The sequence below is a fragment of the Phoca vitulina genome, unplaced genomic scaffold (assembly GCF_004348235.1).
Source record: "Phoca vitulina isolate PV1807 unplaced genomic scaffold, GSC_HSeal_1.0 scaffold13, whole genome shotgun sequence".
NCBI classification, from domain to species: Eukaryota; Metazoa; Chordata; class Mammalia; order Carnivora; family Phocidae; genus Phoca; species Phoca vitulina.
The window spans coordinates 18,869,120-18,883,841 of NW_022589716.1; the positions used below are offsets into that span (position 1 = coordinate 18,869,120).

Sequence of the window (14,722 nt, forward strand, 5' to 3'; positions counted from 1 at the left end):
GAGTGGGAGGATGGATGGATGGATGGGAGGAGGAGTGGGAGGATGGATGGATGGATGGGAGGAGGGGTGAGAGGATGGATGGATGGATGAATGGATGGATGGGAGGAGGAGTGGGAGGATGGATGGATGGATGGATAGGTGGATGGGTGGGTAGGAAGGAGGGAGGGATGGTTGGATGGATTAAGCTAATCCATACATGCCAGGTGGCCAAGAGTCAAAGGATTCTTGCCACAAGAGTTGGCACATTCGGGACATTTCTGATCTAGGCCAGACTAGGTCCTCTTATGGGAGGAGCATAGCTAGACATTTGGAGTAGGGTTCCACACTACTCCCAGTCCCTGACATCAGAGAGGCTCCTGAGGTTTGGGAAGCCATCTTCTACTTTGACCATGAACTACTTAGATGGAAGTGTTCATCTCAAAAAACCATGGACAGAGGGCTTTCCTCTCCATCCCAAGGAACAACCAGTCTACCACACCGAAAAGCAGAGAATGGACACTTAACATGGCATAGGCACTGGTGTCAGGATGCTTCCAGGCAGAACTGTGTTATGGCTTGAGAGCTGTTGAGCAGATATCAGTAACAGACACCAGGGGCTGTCTATCGTTGTCACACTTTATAAATATTACCTAATTACTTAATCCTCACTATCTCCAGGCAGATAGGCAGAGTTTGATCTTCAAGGCCGACTTAGCAACCCTCCTACAGCTTCAGCTTTTCTTTGCTCTCTAGAAAAATCTTCCCTGATGTTGGGTTTGTTTGTGCAGACACTGTGGAGCTGGTGAACAGTAATCTGGAAATTAATAAAGGTCAACAACATCCTTCCTCCCAGAGTGACACACATCCCCTCTTCCTAGCTAACCAGAATTCGTGGCCCGTGAAGCATGAGGCTCCGAGATGTTCACGTGCATCTCTGTGGAGTCACAGGAGAAATGTAGCTGGGAGGCAGACTATTTATCTTCCCCATCCTTCCCACTGATTATTCCACAAACAAACACACTTTAGTTGAGGCTGTTTTTCTTCAGGTGCAAGGAAGGTGTACAGAACCCTTGGCTTAGGCCACGAGAAACCTCTCACCTCCCCCGTCCCTGGGGCCTGATAATCAAAGACCCCTCTGTAAAGGCACAGTAATGGGAGCCCTGTGTCGAGTCCTCTGGAAGCATCTTTTTCTCTTGCCTTCCACAGCCAGTGGTGCTCATGGCTGCGGGCTTCACTCCTGGGCCCTCTCTTCCGTGGTTCTGTGATTTGCAAAGCAATGGTCTGAGCGCTTGAAATGAGCATCTTGGCTCTCCCATTTCAAATCTCTGCCTGTGTTGAAAAGGTGCTGCCTACATGTCTGACACTAAATGATAATAGGTATCATCGAGTGCGAAGAGCCCTGCGGTTTCTATGCTCATGGTCTGGTACCAGCAAAGCCTGCCCAGAAGAGAGGAGCCTTCTCAGTGAGGAGTGTACTGACCACGTAAATCCGTTGGTTCCAGCAACCAGCTAGAAGCCCATGTGGCTCCTCAGGGTGTGTGGATCCATATGCCAGGGGCAGCCAAGAGACCAAGGGGGCTCAGTCCTTCCCATGTGCTGAATAGGTAATTGCCCCTGGGGTCCACCAGGGGCACTCCCTGTTCATAGTCTGGTTCCTCTTGGAAGCGGCAGACTTCCTGTTCTCCTCTTGGGACCTCTTGGCCAGGCCTAAGAATGGCTGCTTGAGGCCGGTCCCCAGGTACGGGAGACCCTGGAACCATCCCACTGAGGGCCATCCTAACCAAACGGCCTAACCAAATGGTGCAGGTGCCGCATCTGGGGGTTGAAATGAGGTTGGAATCCAAACAGTGGAGCCCATGCCCTGAGCCACAACTGAGATCAAATAAGAGGAATATGTCAAGGGAGAGTCAGAGATTTAATTTTTTTTCTAGATTTTATTTATTAGAGAGTGAGAGAGAGAGAGCAGGAGCAGAGGGAGGGACAAAGGGAGAAGCAGACGCCCTGCTGAGCAGGGACCCCCCCCCCCAACATGGGGCTCAATCCCAGGACCCTGGGATCATGACCTGAACCGAAGTCAGGTGGTTAACCGACTGAGCCACCCAGGCGCCCGAGAGGCAGAGATTTAGAGCTAACAAGGTGACTGTTGTGCAGGAGCCAGGATACCTCTTTCAATCCTAGTAGATACCCAGCCTTGGGGATACCTCTTTGTAAGAGAAAAATTATTGTAAGAACCAAATTGAAACACATACGGGCACCCTGACCTAATGAATCACGTCATCTAGAATCAATGGCTAAACCTATCAGTGTGGGTCATTAGTTGATCTCTTGATATAGCTATTGGAACCACTTATAAAGGCAGCTCATGGGATCTTAGATCTTGGGTGGTGTTTAGGTGAAAAAGTCTCACATTGCTGAGGGCAGCTACAGAACTCTAGGTGACTGGGGCATTTCTTGGTAATCACTGAGGCCATGACATCATTTCAGTGGTGGGAAATAGGAGACTCAGCCAGAGAAAACCCAGCTCCAGCACGAGGTCCCTGGGCCTCTGTTCACCCTAGCCTTGCACCCTGGTGTCTGGTACAGACCTCCCCGTGGAGCCCGTGCCCAGGGCAAGGCAGAGGGAGAAGGGAAAAGTTCAGGGGTGCTATCTGGAAAGGATGCTGGGCTCACTTACAGTGGGATGGGTCCACTTTGCCCTGCTGGCAGGAAATCACGGCGTCTTCAACTTGAAAGGGAGGGAAGGCGGCCCTACAGTACAGGGAGTCCAGCCTACCACCGTGTCCAAGAAGCAGCTGTTGTCAAGTGGGGCTGGGAACATGCGTCGTTCTGAACTTGGCCACCTCCCCGAGCGCCGAGCTGAACAATGCTTTTTCCTGCGCAGGACACGGACACCTCCCATGCCTTTAACTCTCAGGAAGAGGGCTCTCACGTAGGAAAAAAAAAGACTCCAAGGAGGTAGGAGAGGTCAGGAAGAGCACAATGTGGGAAAGTCAGAACCACATGCTTGGAGGACTGGAGAATTGAATTTCTGCTTCAGCCTTCCTGGTCACTGGCCGCTGTAGCTCAGTGCTGAGCATGGGGCTCTGTTACATGCACAGCAGAGACAGCTGATGGGATAAGCATGCTTTCAGATTTGCTGTCTTCCATGGTAATTGCCACACAGAGCATCTAATCCTCAGTTGTTGGCTGAGAAACTGATTGCACACCAAGGCTTATTCATGGGCATGGAGGGGATGCCATTGGGTGGTGTAGAAGAAAAATCCACAGATAGATTAGAAAAACTTACAGTTCTCCCTCCTGCGTAAGGGAAACCCCAGTTCTCAGTTCTGATACTTTCTCCCTGGAGATAGAGCATCAGATCTCACAGATTAGGGGCTCAGTCCCAAAAGATTATGCCCACCCCACTTCAGATGCCAGTCATAAGTAGTAGGTCCCCAGGTTCCCAAAAACTTCTGTCCGACTTGGCTACAAATCACAGGTTCCCACAACCCCCTCTTCAGGTTTGATTAATTTGCTAGAGTACCTCACTTGGGGAAGCACATAATTGTGCTCACCAGTCTATTAAAGCATATGATAAAGGATAGAGATGAACAGCCAGATGAAGAGGTACATAGGGAGAGGTCTAGGAGGGTCCCCAGTGTAGGAGTTTCTGTCCCTGTGGAGTTAGGAGCATTCTGTTAATTAGAGATTTACAAGAGTTTCAGGAGCCCTCTGCCAGGGATTGGGGTCCAGAACAAACATTAGAACAAGAGATTCTCCTAGTGCTCTTAGTACTCAGAAAATTGCAAGGGTTTTAGGGGCTCTGTGCCAGGAACTGGGGGCAGAGACGAACGTATGTGTTTTCTGTTATCCCATGACCGGATGCTTTAGTTAAGACACCGTAGATTAAAACCTAAAAACAGTTGTCCTTGTGCATGGCAGAATGTGGGGCCACCGTGCACCGGAGTCTCTCCCATCATGAGAAAGTGGCTGTTCAGCAAAGCCTGGCCTTGAGAAAGACCCACCTAGGGATGGACTCTGGCTCCAACACCTCCTGGCTTTGAGACCTAATCTTGGACCCTTTCTCTTCATTCTCTGCTTGCCAGCCATGCTAGTTTTCTTTCCAGTTTTCCAGCTGCAGGGCCTTTGTACAAGCTGGGTTTTTTCTGTCAGATGTATCTAAGCCTCCTTCCTTCCTGTTCACTTGATAAACCTTACTCTTATTCAGATGTCATTTCAAACATCACTCTGCTCAGTAAATCTTTCCTAACCAACCTCCCAAACCTGGGTCAGGGTTCCTCATTAAACCTTTGTACAGGGGCACCTGGGTGGCTCAGTCGGTTAAGCATCTGCCTTCTGTTCAGGTCTCAGGTCCTCATGATCTCAGGTCCTGGGATCGAGCCCTATTGTTGGGCTCCCTGCTCAGCTGGGAGTCTGCTTCTCCCTCTGCCCCTCCCCCCCCACTTGTGCTCTCTCTCTGTCTCTCTCACACACTCTCTCAAATAAATAAAATCTTTAAAAAAAAACTCTTTGTAGAGAAACTTAATATTTTTTAAATTACATAATCCTTAGTGCTGGGAGTATTTAAACATTTTGGATGCCATGGACCCCTGCAGCCATCTGGTGAATCCCATAGACTTCTTTTCATGTAGATGGTTTTTAGATGCATAAAATAAAGTAAAATAGATTACCACGGAAGCCAATTATCCTTAGACATTATTAAAAAATTTTTAATTGTAATATAGTAATTAATCTGCTTCTTGATGAAGGCATTAAATTTTAAAATCTAGCAGCAGGTCTAATAACCATTGTAATTTTGAAATAATAATGAACATGAAGGAAAATTTGAGATCTTGGCAACAACTGTAATCTACCGGAATATATCTGTGATTCCTTTTGGTGATGTCTCATAGGTCCTGCAAATTACTGCTCCTGCACTTTGTTGCCAGTATTTGAAATGTAAGGCAATACTAAATTTTAGTTAGAGATCAATGAAAATAAAAGTATATTTTTCCCCCATCCATGTTCACAGATTTCTGTGGATTCTATCTAGAGCCCCTAAGAAGCCCTAAGTTAAGAACTCTGTTTTAGGAAGATTAAGTGGCTGATGTGTTTCTCTGGGCTGTAATCTCTAGGAGGTCCAGGACCATGTCAATTTGTGTTCCCCCTTATTCCTAGTTCCTGGTCAGCATCCTGGTACCTAGCAGGTGCTCAATAAATACTTAACCATAGCAACTCTTTATAGCACAATTCCTATACGTCAGTCAGAATGTGCTTGCGCGTTTCATTCATTTATCCTGAAAGTTTTACCCAAGCTTTATCCAAGACCATACAGCTGGTATGTCCAGAACCAAAGCAGTCTGCCTCCAAAGTGAAAAAGTGAATGGATGACCCTCCTGGATCTCTGACTCTACAACAGGGGTAATGGTGGAGACAGGAGCCCGAGAGAATTAACAGAGGGGATTTCACGACACGGTTTGTGACATGCACTAACTCAGCCCAGGGCCAGGCTCATCAGATAGGACTCATTACTATTGCAACGTCAGCACGGAACAGTGCAGAGTAAAGGCCTTGGGAGTGGGCACCCTGCACCACCCCACGTATTTCCAGCATCCCCGTGATGGTTTGGGGTACCACATGCTTAGACTGTATTTCTGATAGGGAGAATGGTGATAGGGCTCCATCCATCCAGGGCCTCAAAGGAGTTGGAGGCTGCTCTGGAAATTGTCTAGAGACCCTTATAATCTCCTCTGTCATTGAGAACAGAGAGGATGGGGAAGACTTAGAGCAGAAGGAGGCTTGTGGTAGCCATGTGTCGTACCTGTTTGGGGCCGGTTTCACCTTTGAAACCTCTGAGTAACACTCCTGACATTTTTATTACCATCTTGCAGATAGGAAAACCGATGTGTGAATAGAACGCTCGTGACCTTCCCATGGCTCACCGGCCACCCACTCTGGTTTCGAGTGAAACAGATTGGGTTCTAGTCCGGAACCCCCCTCCCTCTCTGTCATTGGCCCAGCATTGTGACTTGGGCTCCCTGAACCCCATATCCTCATCATCTTTAAAGAGAATAATTGAACCCACCCCTCGGATTTATTTATGCGTGCATGGATTATCTGAGATAAGTGCACGGAGCCTGGCCCTCGGCGTGTGCTTGGCAGCCGGCAGCTCCAGATGGACATTATTCAGATGTCATAAAAACCCAAAAGGCCGGAGCTGAGGCCCGGCTTTGATGTCCCCCTTCCCGGTTCCGGCACCGTCGTCCCTGTGCGGCTTCCCTTTTGTGAGCTCTTGGCCGGGGATGGGGGGGGGGTGACACCCCAGAGCACCGGAATTGCAAGTTTGAAGTCCTACATGGTCTGCTTGGGGGGATTTCGTGTTTACCGAGGCCTCTTTGATTCAGCCCTTCAGAAAGAAAAATCCTTCCCTGAGGCCATTTCTTTGGAAATTTCCCCTACAGGACTACATGTTCAAGGGTTCTTGAGCTGAGCCGGGAGGAGAAAGAAGTGACAGGCGTTTAAGCTGTCTGAGGCGAGGCTCCGTGGCTCCAGGCCACTTGAGTGCGTCTCTTCTGCTCCAAGAGGAGATAGTGTTACTGCCCCCTCTCCCTGCCAGGCAGGGCCCTCGGACACCCACCCTGTGTGGTAGATGATGTCACAGATTCCCCCTTCCCCGGCCCCCTGGCCCAGGCACGGTGTGATTGCCGGTGAAAGCATTGTGAAATCATGAGTCTGCACCAAGTTGCTGTGTTGGAGCAGCGCTGGCCCCTTGACTCCTGATCAGGAATCAGCCTGTTGCCTCCCTGGGACACTCGGGCTGTGGGGTGCAGGGAGGAGACCCTTCAATAGTTGAAGGCACTTGCAAGTTACCGGGGACTTTGAAACAGAGCCCATCACATCAGTTTATCTACCCCCCAAGAAGGAAGAGGGGTAGGGGTGGGGCTGGGGGGGAAACGACCCTTTTCTAAGAACCACTGAGAAAAGATCCTTGACATTGATTTAGAATCAGAGGACCTTAGGCGCGCTGCTAGAAGCCTCTTCATTATTTAACAAAGCCTGGGCTCGTAATTAAAGGTGGTTCAGAATGAAGGCAGAAATTCTCAGCGCTGGTACCAAGCATCGTCTGAGATGCCTGTGTAAAGCCATCAGACCCCGGTGAGAAGGTAATCAGGCCCCTGAGAAGGGGAAGGCTGATGTCAGGAACACCTCGCAGGGGAATATTTGTTTAGAGAGCCAGCTGTGGCACTCCCGCATGGTTAAAAGGCTTCGATTGTGTGTAAAAGATGACTGGCCCACTCCCTGGGTTCTTGGAGCTTGCCGTGGTCATTGTCAAGGGTATTGGACACCTGTTGGATGCCTAAGACAGGGCTCCTGGTGCTCGTTTTAGACCAGCGGAAAACTCAGCTGACCTTGGGGGCTGGGCAGCTGTGGGTGACGTGGGCCGGGCAGAGGCAATGGGGAGTGGTGGGGACTGTGGCAAAAGTGAGCACCCCCCCCACACACACACACACCCACTCTGAAAGGGAGGCTGCTTTGCTGCTTCATATAGATGCAGGCCCAATTTAAAAATCCAGCTGTATATGTAAAATATGCCTTTTTTTTTTTAAACACTGTGTGGGCCCAGTGGCTTATCCCTGTAATTGCCACTGGGCCTGAGCCTCACAGATTCTTGTTCAGCCCCACTATTCTCTATAATCCTCACCCCAGCCCTGTGAGGAGGATTTTGCCAGGTATCAGACACCCATTTTATAGATGAGAACACAAGGGTGCGTTGGAGCCCATGCTTTGTTATACCAGCTTTTCCAAACTGTTCCACAGAATTCCTCAATGCTCTGTTTTATATTTTGCACTTTAAGGGAGGTTTTTGGGAAAGAGATTCGATCACTGAAAAGGCGAGCAAAACTTGGAACTACGGAGCACAGGAATGTGCTGTCTGCCTATGTGCCTGTTGTTTGGAGGGCATCTGGTCACCTCACATCCCCCAGCCACTGGGTGTACTGGGAGTTTTGTCATCTCTGTAGACTGAATGTTTTTTCTGACTGGCAAACATCCCCTTGCTGGAAGATGTCAGTTAAAGCCTGGGGGACAGGATCTTCACACAAACTTGAGGCTCCTGAAGGTGACCCCACGGGTGGACTGTGTGGCACTAATTCTGTAGATGGGAACTTTATCAGTGGTCCTGACTGAAGCGCTAAATACCTTCCCTCGTTCTGTGAATGAAATTTGAGGCCCTGCTGAGGGCACGAGTGATGGAGAGTGTGGTCTCTGCCCTGGAGGTGCCTACAGCCCCGTCACAGAGACAGAGAGGTGGGCTGCTGATGGGGACACGCATGATGGGCAGGTTGAAGTGGGGAGCTCTGGAAGCACAAAGATGGCAGAGGGGAAGCGTGAGGCTGAATTCACACCTTCAGGGAGGCCGGGTCGGGGTGGGGGGTTGCTGACCAGAGAGAAGGGGGGAGGAAAATGGCCATCGTGGAGGGGGTGATGGCACACAGGCCCTGTGCACCAGGGGAATCAGGCACTTAGTCCGTCCGCCCAACATGCCATTCCTTCAGCCACAATGGTACTGAGGGCCAGCTCTGTGCCAGGCTCTGTTGTAAACACCAGGGATAATGTGGCAGGCAAGACAGAAGAGGTACCAGCCTCGTGGAGTTTGCATTCTAGTGGGCAGCTAGATTATTTATTACAGGTAATCAGTGAAGTCAGTAATACAATTCCACATAGTAGTAAGTGCTAGGGAAGAGTCTCAGCTCTGTGGAGGAGTGGGCCTCTCAGGCTGCGTGGAGGGGCAGAATCCAGTGCCAAGAATGCAAATGCAGGTGGCAAACATGCTTCAGATAAAAGTTTGGCCTCCTTTTATCTTCCATCAGGGATCAGCAGACCACTGACCCATGGGCCAACTTGACCACAACCTTCTGTACCACCATGAGCTAGGAATAATTGTTTTATTTTAAACAGTTAAAAAAAAAACAATCAAGGGGCGCCTGGGTGGCTCAGTTGGTTAAGCGACTGCCTTCGGCTCAGGTCATGATCCTGGAGTCCTGGGATCGAGTCCCGCATCGGGCTCCCTGCTCAGCAGGGGGTCTGCTTCTCCCTCTGACCCTCTTCCCTCTCGTGCTGTCTCTCATTCTCTAATAAATAAATAAAATCTTAAAAAAAAAAAAAAAAAACAATCAAAAGATTTCCCAACACATGAAAACCCATGTGTGAACTACGTTTTTTAAGTTTAAATAAATTGAATAAAAAATGACTATTATAGATGACTTGGTATCTAAATAGTAGCTGTGCAAGTAAACATAAAAGAAAAAAGGAAATCATATGAAATTGGAAGGTAGTGTCCATGAATAAAGTTTTACTGGTATGCAGCCGTGTTCATTCCTATACATATTGCCTGAGCTGGTTTTGCACTTCAAAGACTGAGTACGTAGTCTGGGACAAGGGTGGACCTTTGGAGACCCCTCAGTTACTGAATTTCAATCCCAGTAGATGGTCTCCTGAGAGGCCAGACCTGCCTCTTTTGTGAGCTTCACTCAGTATTTTCTAGTACATTGTTATATACCTGAAACAATGTAACATGGTATGTCAATTCTACTCAAATAAAAATAAACGGTTTTTTTTTTTACAAACGTCCTATGGGACAGAGATTCTCCCTAGTTGTCATGTGATCCACAGATTCTCCAAAATGATAATCTCAGCGTTTAAAAAGTTAAGTGCTAGTTTCAAATAAAAGTCTTCAATTTTAAATATATATATATATATATATTTTTTTTTTCTTCTAGTTCATTGACAGTGGAGTTCTGTACCTCTATACCTTCATTCAAAACAGTGATGCCAACCTCTCTTTATTGACAAGGACATATTTTCATGATTTATTGGGTAAAACACAACAACAGTGTAACAACTATAATGTAAAACCATATCCCATTTACATAAAATTGTATGTGTGTGCTTTTCCATGTGTATGAATAGATACCTAAATAGGAGATCACCAGAAAGCGAACAGTGGTCATCTCTAGATTCTGGGATTTTGGATGATTTTTTTTAAGCTCTCTTCTTTTTTTTGTATTACTTGAGTTTCTTTTTAAAAACATTAACATGAATCATCTTAATCAAAAGGAAAACCGAGCTATTTTAATTTCAAAGAATAAATAAGAAGAATGGTTGCATCCGCATGTGGGTGATAGAATTATTTATGTGGTTATGATGTAACTTTTGGAGATATATGCATTCCCATACAGCTCACCACTTATTGGAGCAGAGGAGTGATGTCTTCAGACTAAGGGAGATTAAATAAGAACATGGTAGGATGTGAGAAGAGAGGTAGAAATCAGGAAATCTGACACGGTCATCATTGTGAGGGATGGAAGCTTTCCAATATATGAATCTCCTTGGTTCATTATTGGCACCTGGAAAGATGGGGTGTAGATCTTTTCCTGATTCTTGCCCGCCCCACACCGCCACATGCTGGGTCTTGAGAAACTACCAGCCACTTAGTAAATTGGGGTATTTAAAAGTGGTATGTTAGCACCACCTAGTGTCCTCACGTTGTCATTACACCCCCGCGTCTCGCTGGAAGCCTCCCTTCAGATTCCTTGTTTGATGTCCCTGCTCTGGTGGCATTTGCGCGAAGCCTCCGGGGGTTCTGCAGGGCAGTGGGCATGTCTCATTAATTTATTTCTTCCTTCCTGTCTCAGTCACACAAAGCGAATCTTTCCGGCTGAAGCGTGATTTGGCAGTTGAAGAGCAAAAGGATGCCTCCCTGTCAAAATCAATCTCCGCTTGTCTCCAGCAGCCAGGTCCTTAAAGCTGGGCCCATGATTCTGTGGCAGGAAAGCCATCCTGCTACACTGGGCAGCCTTGGGCTTGGGGCTCTTGGTTAGAAAATACGGGAGTCTGGCTCGCAGTGGGCTGCTTGCCATGTAATTGATCTTCTGGGAGATGCCAGAACCCAGCCATGGTCCCCTGACCCACGTCCTCCAGTGATGCTCACCTCCTGCACCCCAAACCTGAGCGTGGTCCTCACTGCCCCCCTCTCCCTCACACACTTCCTAGTCCAGCATCACTCGGCCTCTCTCGGTTTTCCTCTGTTTGCTCTAGAACCCGCTGTTCTCGTACCCTCTCTCTGGTCTGCAAGGCTGACCCCCTGCAGCACCTCTTCCCCACCCCCCTCCTTCACTCCTGGCTCCTCCACGTTCTGCTACCTGGAGGTGGAAGCTCAAGGGATCTTGAAAAGTGCAAACCTGCTTGCATTGTTCTCTGGTTCAGTTCTTTCTAGTGGCTTCTCAGTGCTCATAGGATAAAAACCAGACTTTGCATCTAGGGTGTGAGGCCTCTCACTCCAGCTGCACCAGTCACTGCTTGCCTCTTGCCTTGTTCTCTGGGCCCGGATCCAGCCCTGCTGGCTTCCTTCTGGCCCCTCAGGCCTTCTCCCTGCTGTAGTCCCTTGACCTGCCCTCTCATCCTCCCCCCCCTTTCACCTCCACTCACCTGTCAGCTCTCGGGCAGATGTGCCTTCCTCAGGGGAGTGGCTCGCAAAGCCTGAGTCAGATCCTCCCCTAATGTGCTTGGAAAACACCACATACCTCTCCTCACGTCCGTCCATTCTGTCCAGGTGTGTAATACCAGCTGCACCTGTCATTCTTTGCTGAATCCCCATCTCCCCTTCCTTTAGACCAGTGGTTCTCAGCTGGGGGCGACTGGCTTTCCAGGGGACATCTGGCATTATCCGGGGACATTTTTGGTTGTCATAACTCAGGTAGGGAGTGCTCCTGGTATCTACTGGGTAGAGAGCAGGGATGCTGCTAAACATCCTACAGTGTACACGACAGCCCCCCAAGAACAAGGGATTGTCTGGCCCAAGGTCAGTAATGCTGAGGCTCAGAAACCCTGCTGTTAGATTCTAAGCCCCCTGGAGGCAGGAATGATGGCCAGTGGGAAGGAACACATTTGAAGGCCTATGTCACACTATTAAAGGACAGCTTGATAGTGTTGACCCTTGAATGGCCTTGTCTGTCGATAGATGGAGAACCACCTCCCTCCAAACCTGCCAGCCAAAGGGGCAAAAAGGAGAATTTGCCTGGCTTTTCCTCAGGCCCCTCATCAGGACGAAGTACTGCCAGTTCAGAGGAAAATCATCGCTGTTTTTGTGTCTTTGCTTTAAAATTCTTTAAGGTCTCATTTTAAATTATATTTGTTTATACTCTGAACTATTTACAGCCAAATTACGTCTAAAATTTCAGTTTATTGGAATACCCCCCAAATCAAATGGCCTGGCTTCTTCAAATAAGTCACCATGGAAAGAAAAAGGCCGGGGGACTCTAGTAGATTTGAAGAGGCTAAGGTGTTGTGACAACTAAATACAACATGAGGTTGGGGGGGAGGGGGATGGCTAGAAATAATCACTGCACACTGTTAGGTAAATTTGAATATGGACTAAATATCAGATATTATTTTTTTAAAGATTTATTTATTTATTTATTTGAGACACCAGGAGGGGCAGAAGGAGAGAGAGAGATATCTCAATCAGACTCCCTGCTGAGCAGGGAGCACCACAGAGGGCTCGATCCCACGACCCTGAGATCATGACCTGAGCCGAAACCAAGCTACTGCGCCACCCAGGCGCCCCTCAGATCGTATTATTGAATTAATGTTTATTTTCTTAGGTATGATAACGCTATTATGGTTATTGTCTTAGCTCAGGCTGCTACAACAAACGACCATAGCCTGGGTGGTTTATAAACAACAGAAATCTTTGTTCTCATGGTCCCGGAGACCAACAAGTGCAAGATAAGACACGGGCAGATTTGCTGTCTGGTGAGAGCCCGCTTCCTGGTTCATAGACGGCTGTCTGCTGGTGGGGTGAAGGGGTCAAGGGGTGAAGGGGTTCTCTGGGGTCTCTTATAAAAACACAAATCCCCTTCATAATGAGGGCTCCACCCTCATGACTCAGTTCCCTCCCAAAGGCCCCACCTTCAAATATCATGACATGAGGGATGAGGCTTCAGATATGAATTTGGGGAGGGGAATGCAAGTGTGCAGTGCAATGCAATTATAGAAGAGAATGGCCTTAGTCTGAGGGGATGCAGGCCCGAGTATTAAGAAGTGATGTGTCAGCATGTTTGCCACTTGCTTTCTGTGATTTTGCAGGAAAACAAGTGTGTGTGTGTGTGTGTGTGTGTGTGTGTGTGTGTGTGAGAGAGAGAGAGAGAGAGGGAGGGAGGGAGGGAGGGAGGGAGAACACAGAGGTGCAAACTTAGCAGGAGGTGAATCTGGGTGGAAGGAGTTCGGCTCTTTCCGGTACTCCTGCGCCAGCCCTCGGAGGGTGGAATGTGTATGAACTCCGGGGCGGAGGATGGACTCGGGTGCTGTGCCCGGAGTCCCTGAGCGTGGCCGTGTGCTGTCTTCAGTTTGCAGCTCTCCGCCCATCCACATGAAGGTGCAGCCTCTGAACCAGACGGCGCTGCAGGTGTCGTGGAGCCAGCCGGAGACCATCTACCACCCGCCCATCATGAACTACATGATCTCCTACAGCTGGACCAAGAACGAGGACGAGAAGGAGAAGACGTTCACGAAGGACAGCGACAAGGACTTGGTAAAAGCTCCCTGTTGTGTTCAGGACGGCGAGGGCAGCTCGGAGAGGGGCCCCTGCGCCCGCGCGGGGTGCGTTCTCTGTGTCGGCGACGCTCCCGCCGCCCGCGGAGGGCGCCCCCGCCTGGGTTGTGCGCCGCGGTGCAGCGGCTGCCGACGGGGCCGTGGCCCGAGCTCCCCCCCCCCCCCCCCCCGCGGTCCCAGGGCTCCGTCCACCCTTACCTCGCTGCCTAACTACACCACCAGGAAAAGCTAGGTCATTTCTTTGGAATCAGGCTCTTCACAACGGACTGCTTGTTCTTTCATTGGAAAAACCACTAGCAGCAACGGAGAGCTTCCACGAAGCGCTTTTTAGCGGATCCGGTTATTGTAAATATTAAATGAGCTATGCAAACGCACGACAGGTCCTAGCTCTCAGTGAGTGCTAGATAAAGGCAGGCTATTATTACTAGACTTCTTCTTCCTCCTCCTCCCCCTTGTCTGCTGCCACTACAATCACCCTCACCAGACAGCTGTCCACCGTCCCCGCCACTCCCGTACTCCATCAGCCTTACACGGAACCGTTCCACGGAGGAGCCCTGTGACGACCATGTGATTTTTAATCACTGTTCTCAGGCTCTCAGACCCTAGACTCTCTGACCTCACTTCGAGCTGTCCACACCCAATTCAGCTTCTCATGTGAACATTTACATCTATGTTTAATGGCCAACACCCAACGGGGCCCTTCCGAACAGATGTTTGCAGATGCTGTCTTCGCGGCTGGAAAAGCAAACACTCCCAGCAAGCACGAGGCTGAAGTCTTTGCCTAGAAACTCAAAGTGACACATTTAGGTTTGAAAGCCTTGCACTTATTGTTAATCAAAAAAAGGCTCTGGCGTAATGAAACTGTAATTGTATGTGCGTATGAAAAATGCAGTAGCACCAAGTGGGGTTCTTAATGACAGTTATCACCTTTTTTTTTTCTTCCCAATCCAGAGTCCCCAGGGCCCATTCAATCAGTTATGGAATAATATTTTTCATATTCTTTTAGATGAAGATTCCTTTACTTCATTTCCATTTATATTTTCAATTTCCCCACTAGACATTGTTATCTGGGTCACATTAGGGAATGATGAGTTTCATGAAATCAGAGAGAAATCTATTGAAAGGCACCCAAGGTTATGATGTGTTCTAACCT

At 48.7% G+C, this 14,722-nt stretch overlaps 1 protein-coding gene across 4 annotated transcripts in view; it reads left to right on the forward strand.

The window, feature by feature from the left end:
• Positions 1–14,722, forward strand: part of PTPRG (protein tyrosine phosphatase receptor type G) — a 701,636-nt gene that overhangs the window by 573,257 nt on the left and 113,657 nt on the right. For all 4 annotated transcript variants that reach the window (XM_032411651.1, XM_032411652.1, XM_032411653.1 and 1 more), the window contains one exon: positions 13,365–13,549. In XM_032411651.1, the coding sequence (XP_032267542.1) occupies positions 13,365–13,549 (185 nt within the window). The remainder of the gene's footprint in view (positions 1–13,364; positions 13,550–14,722) is intronic.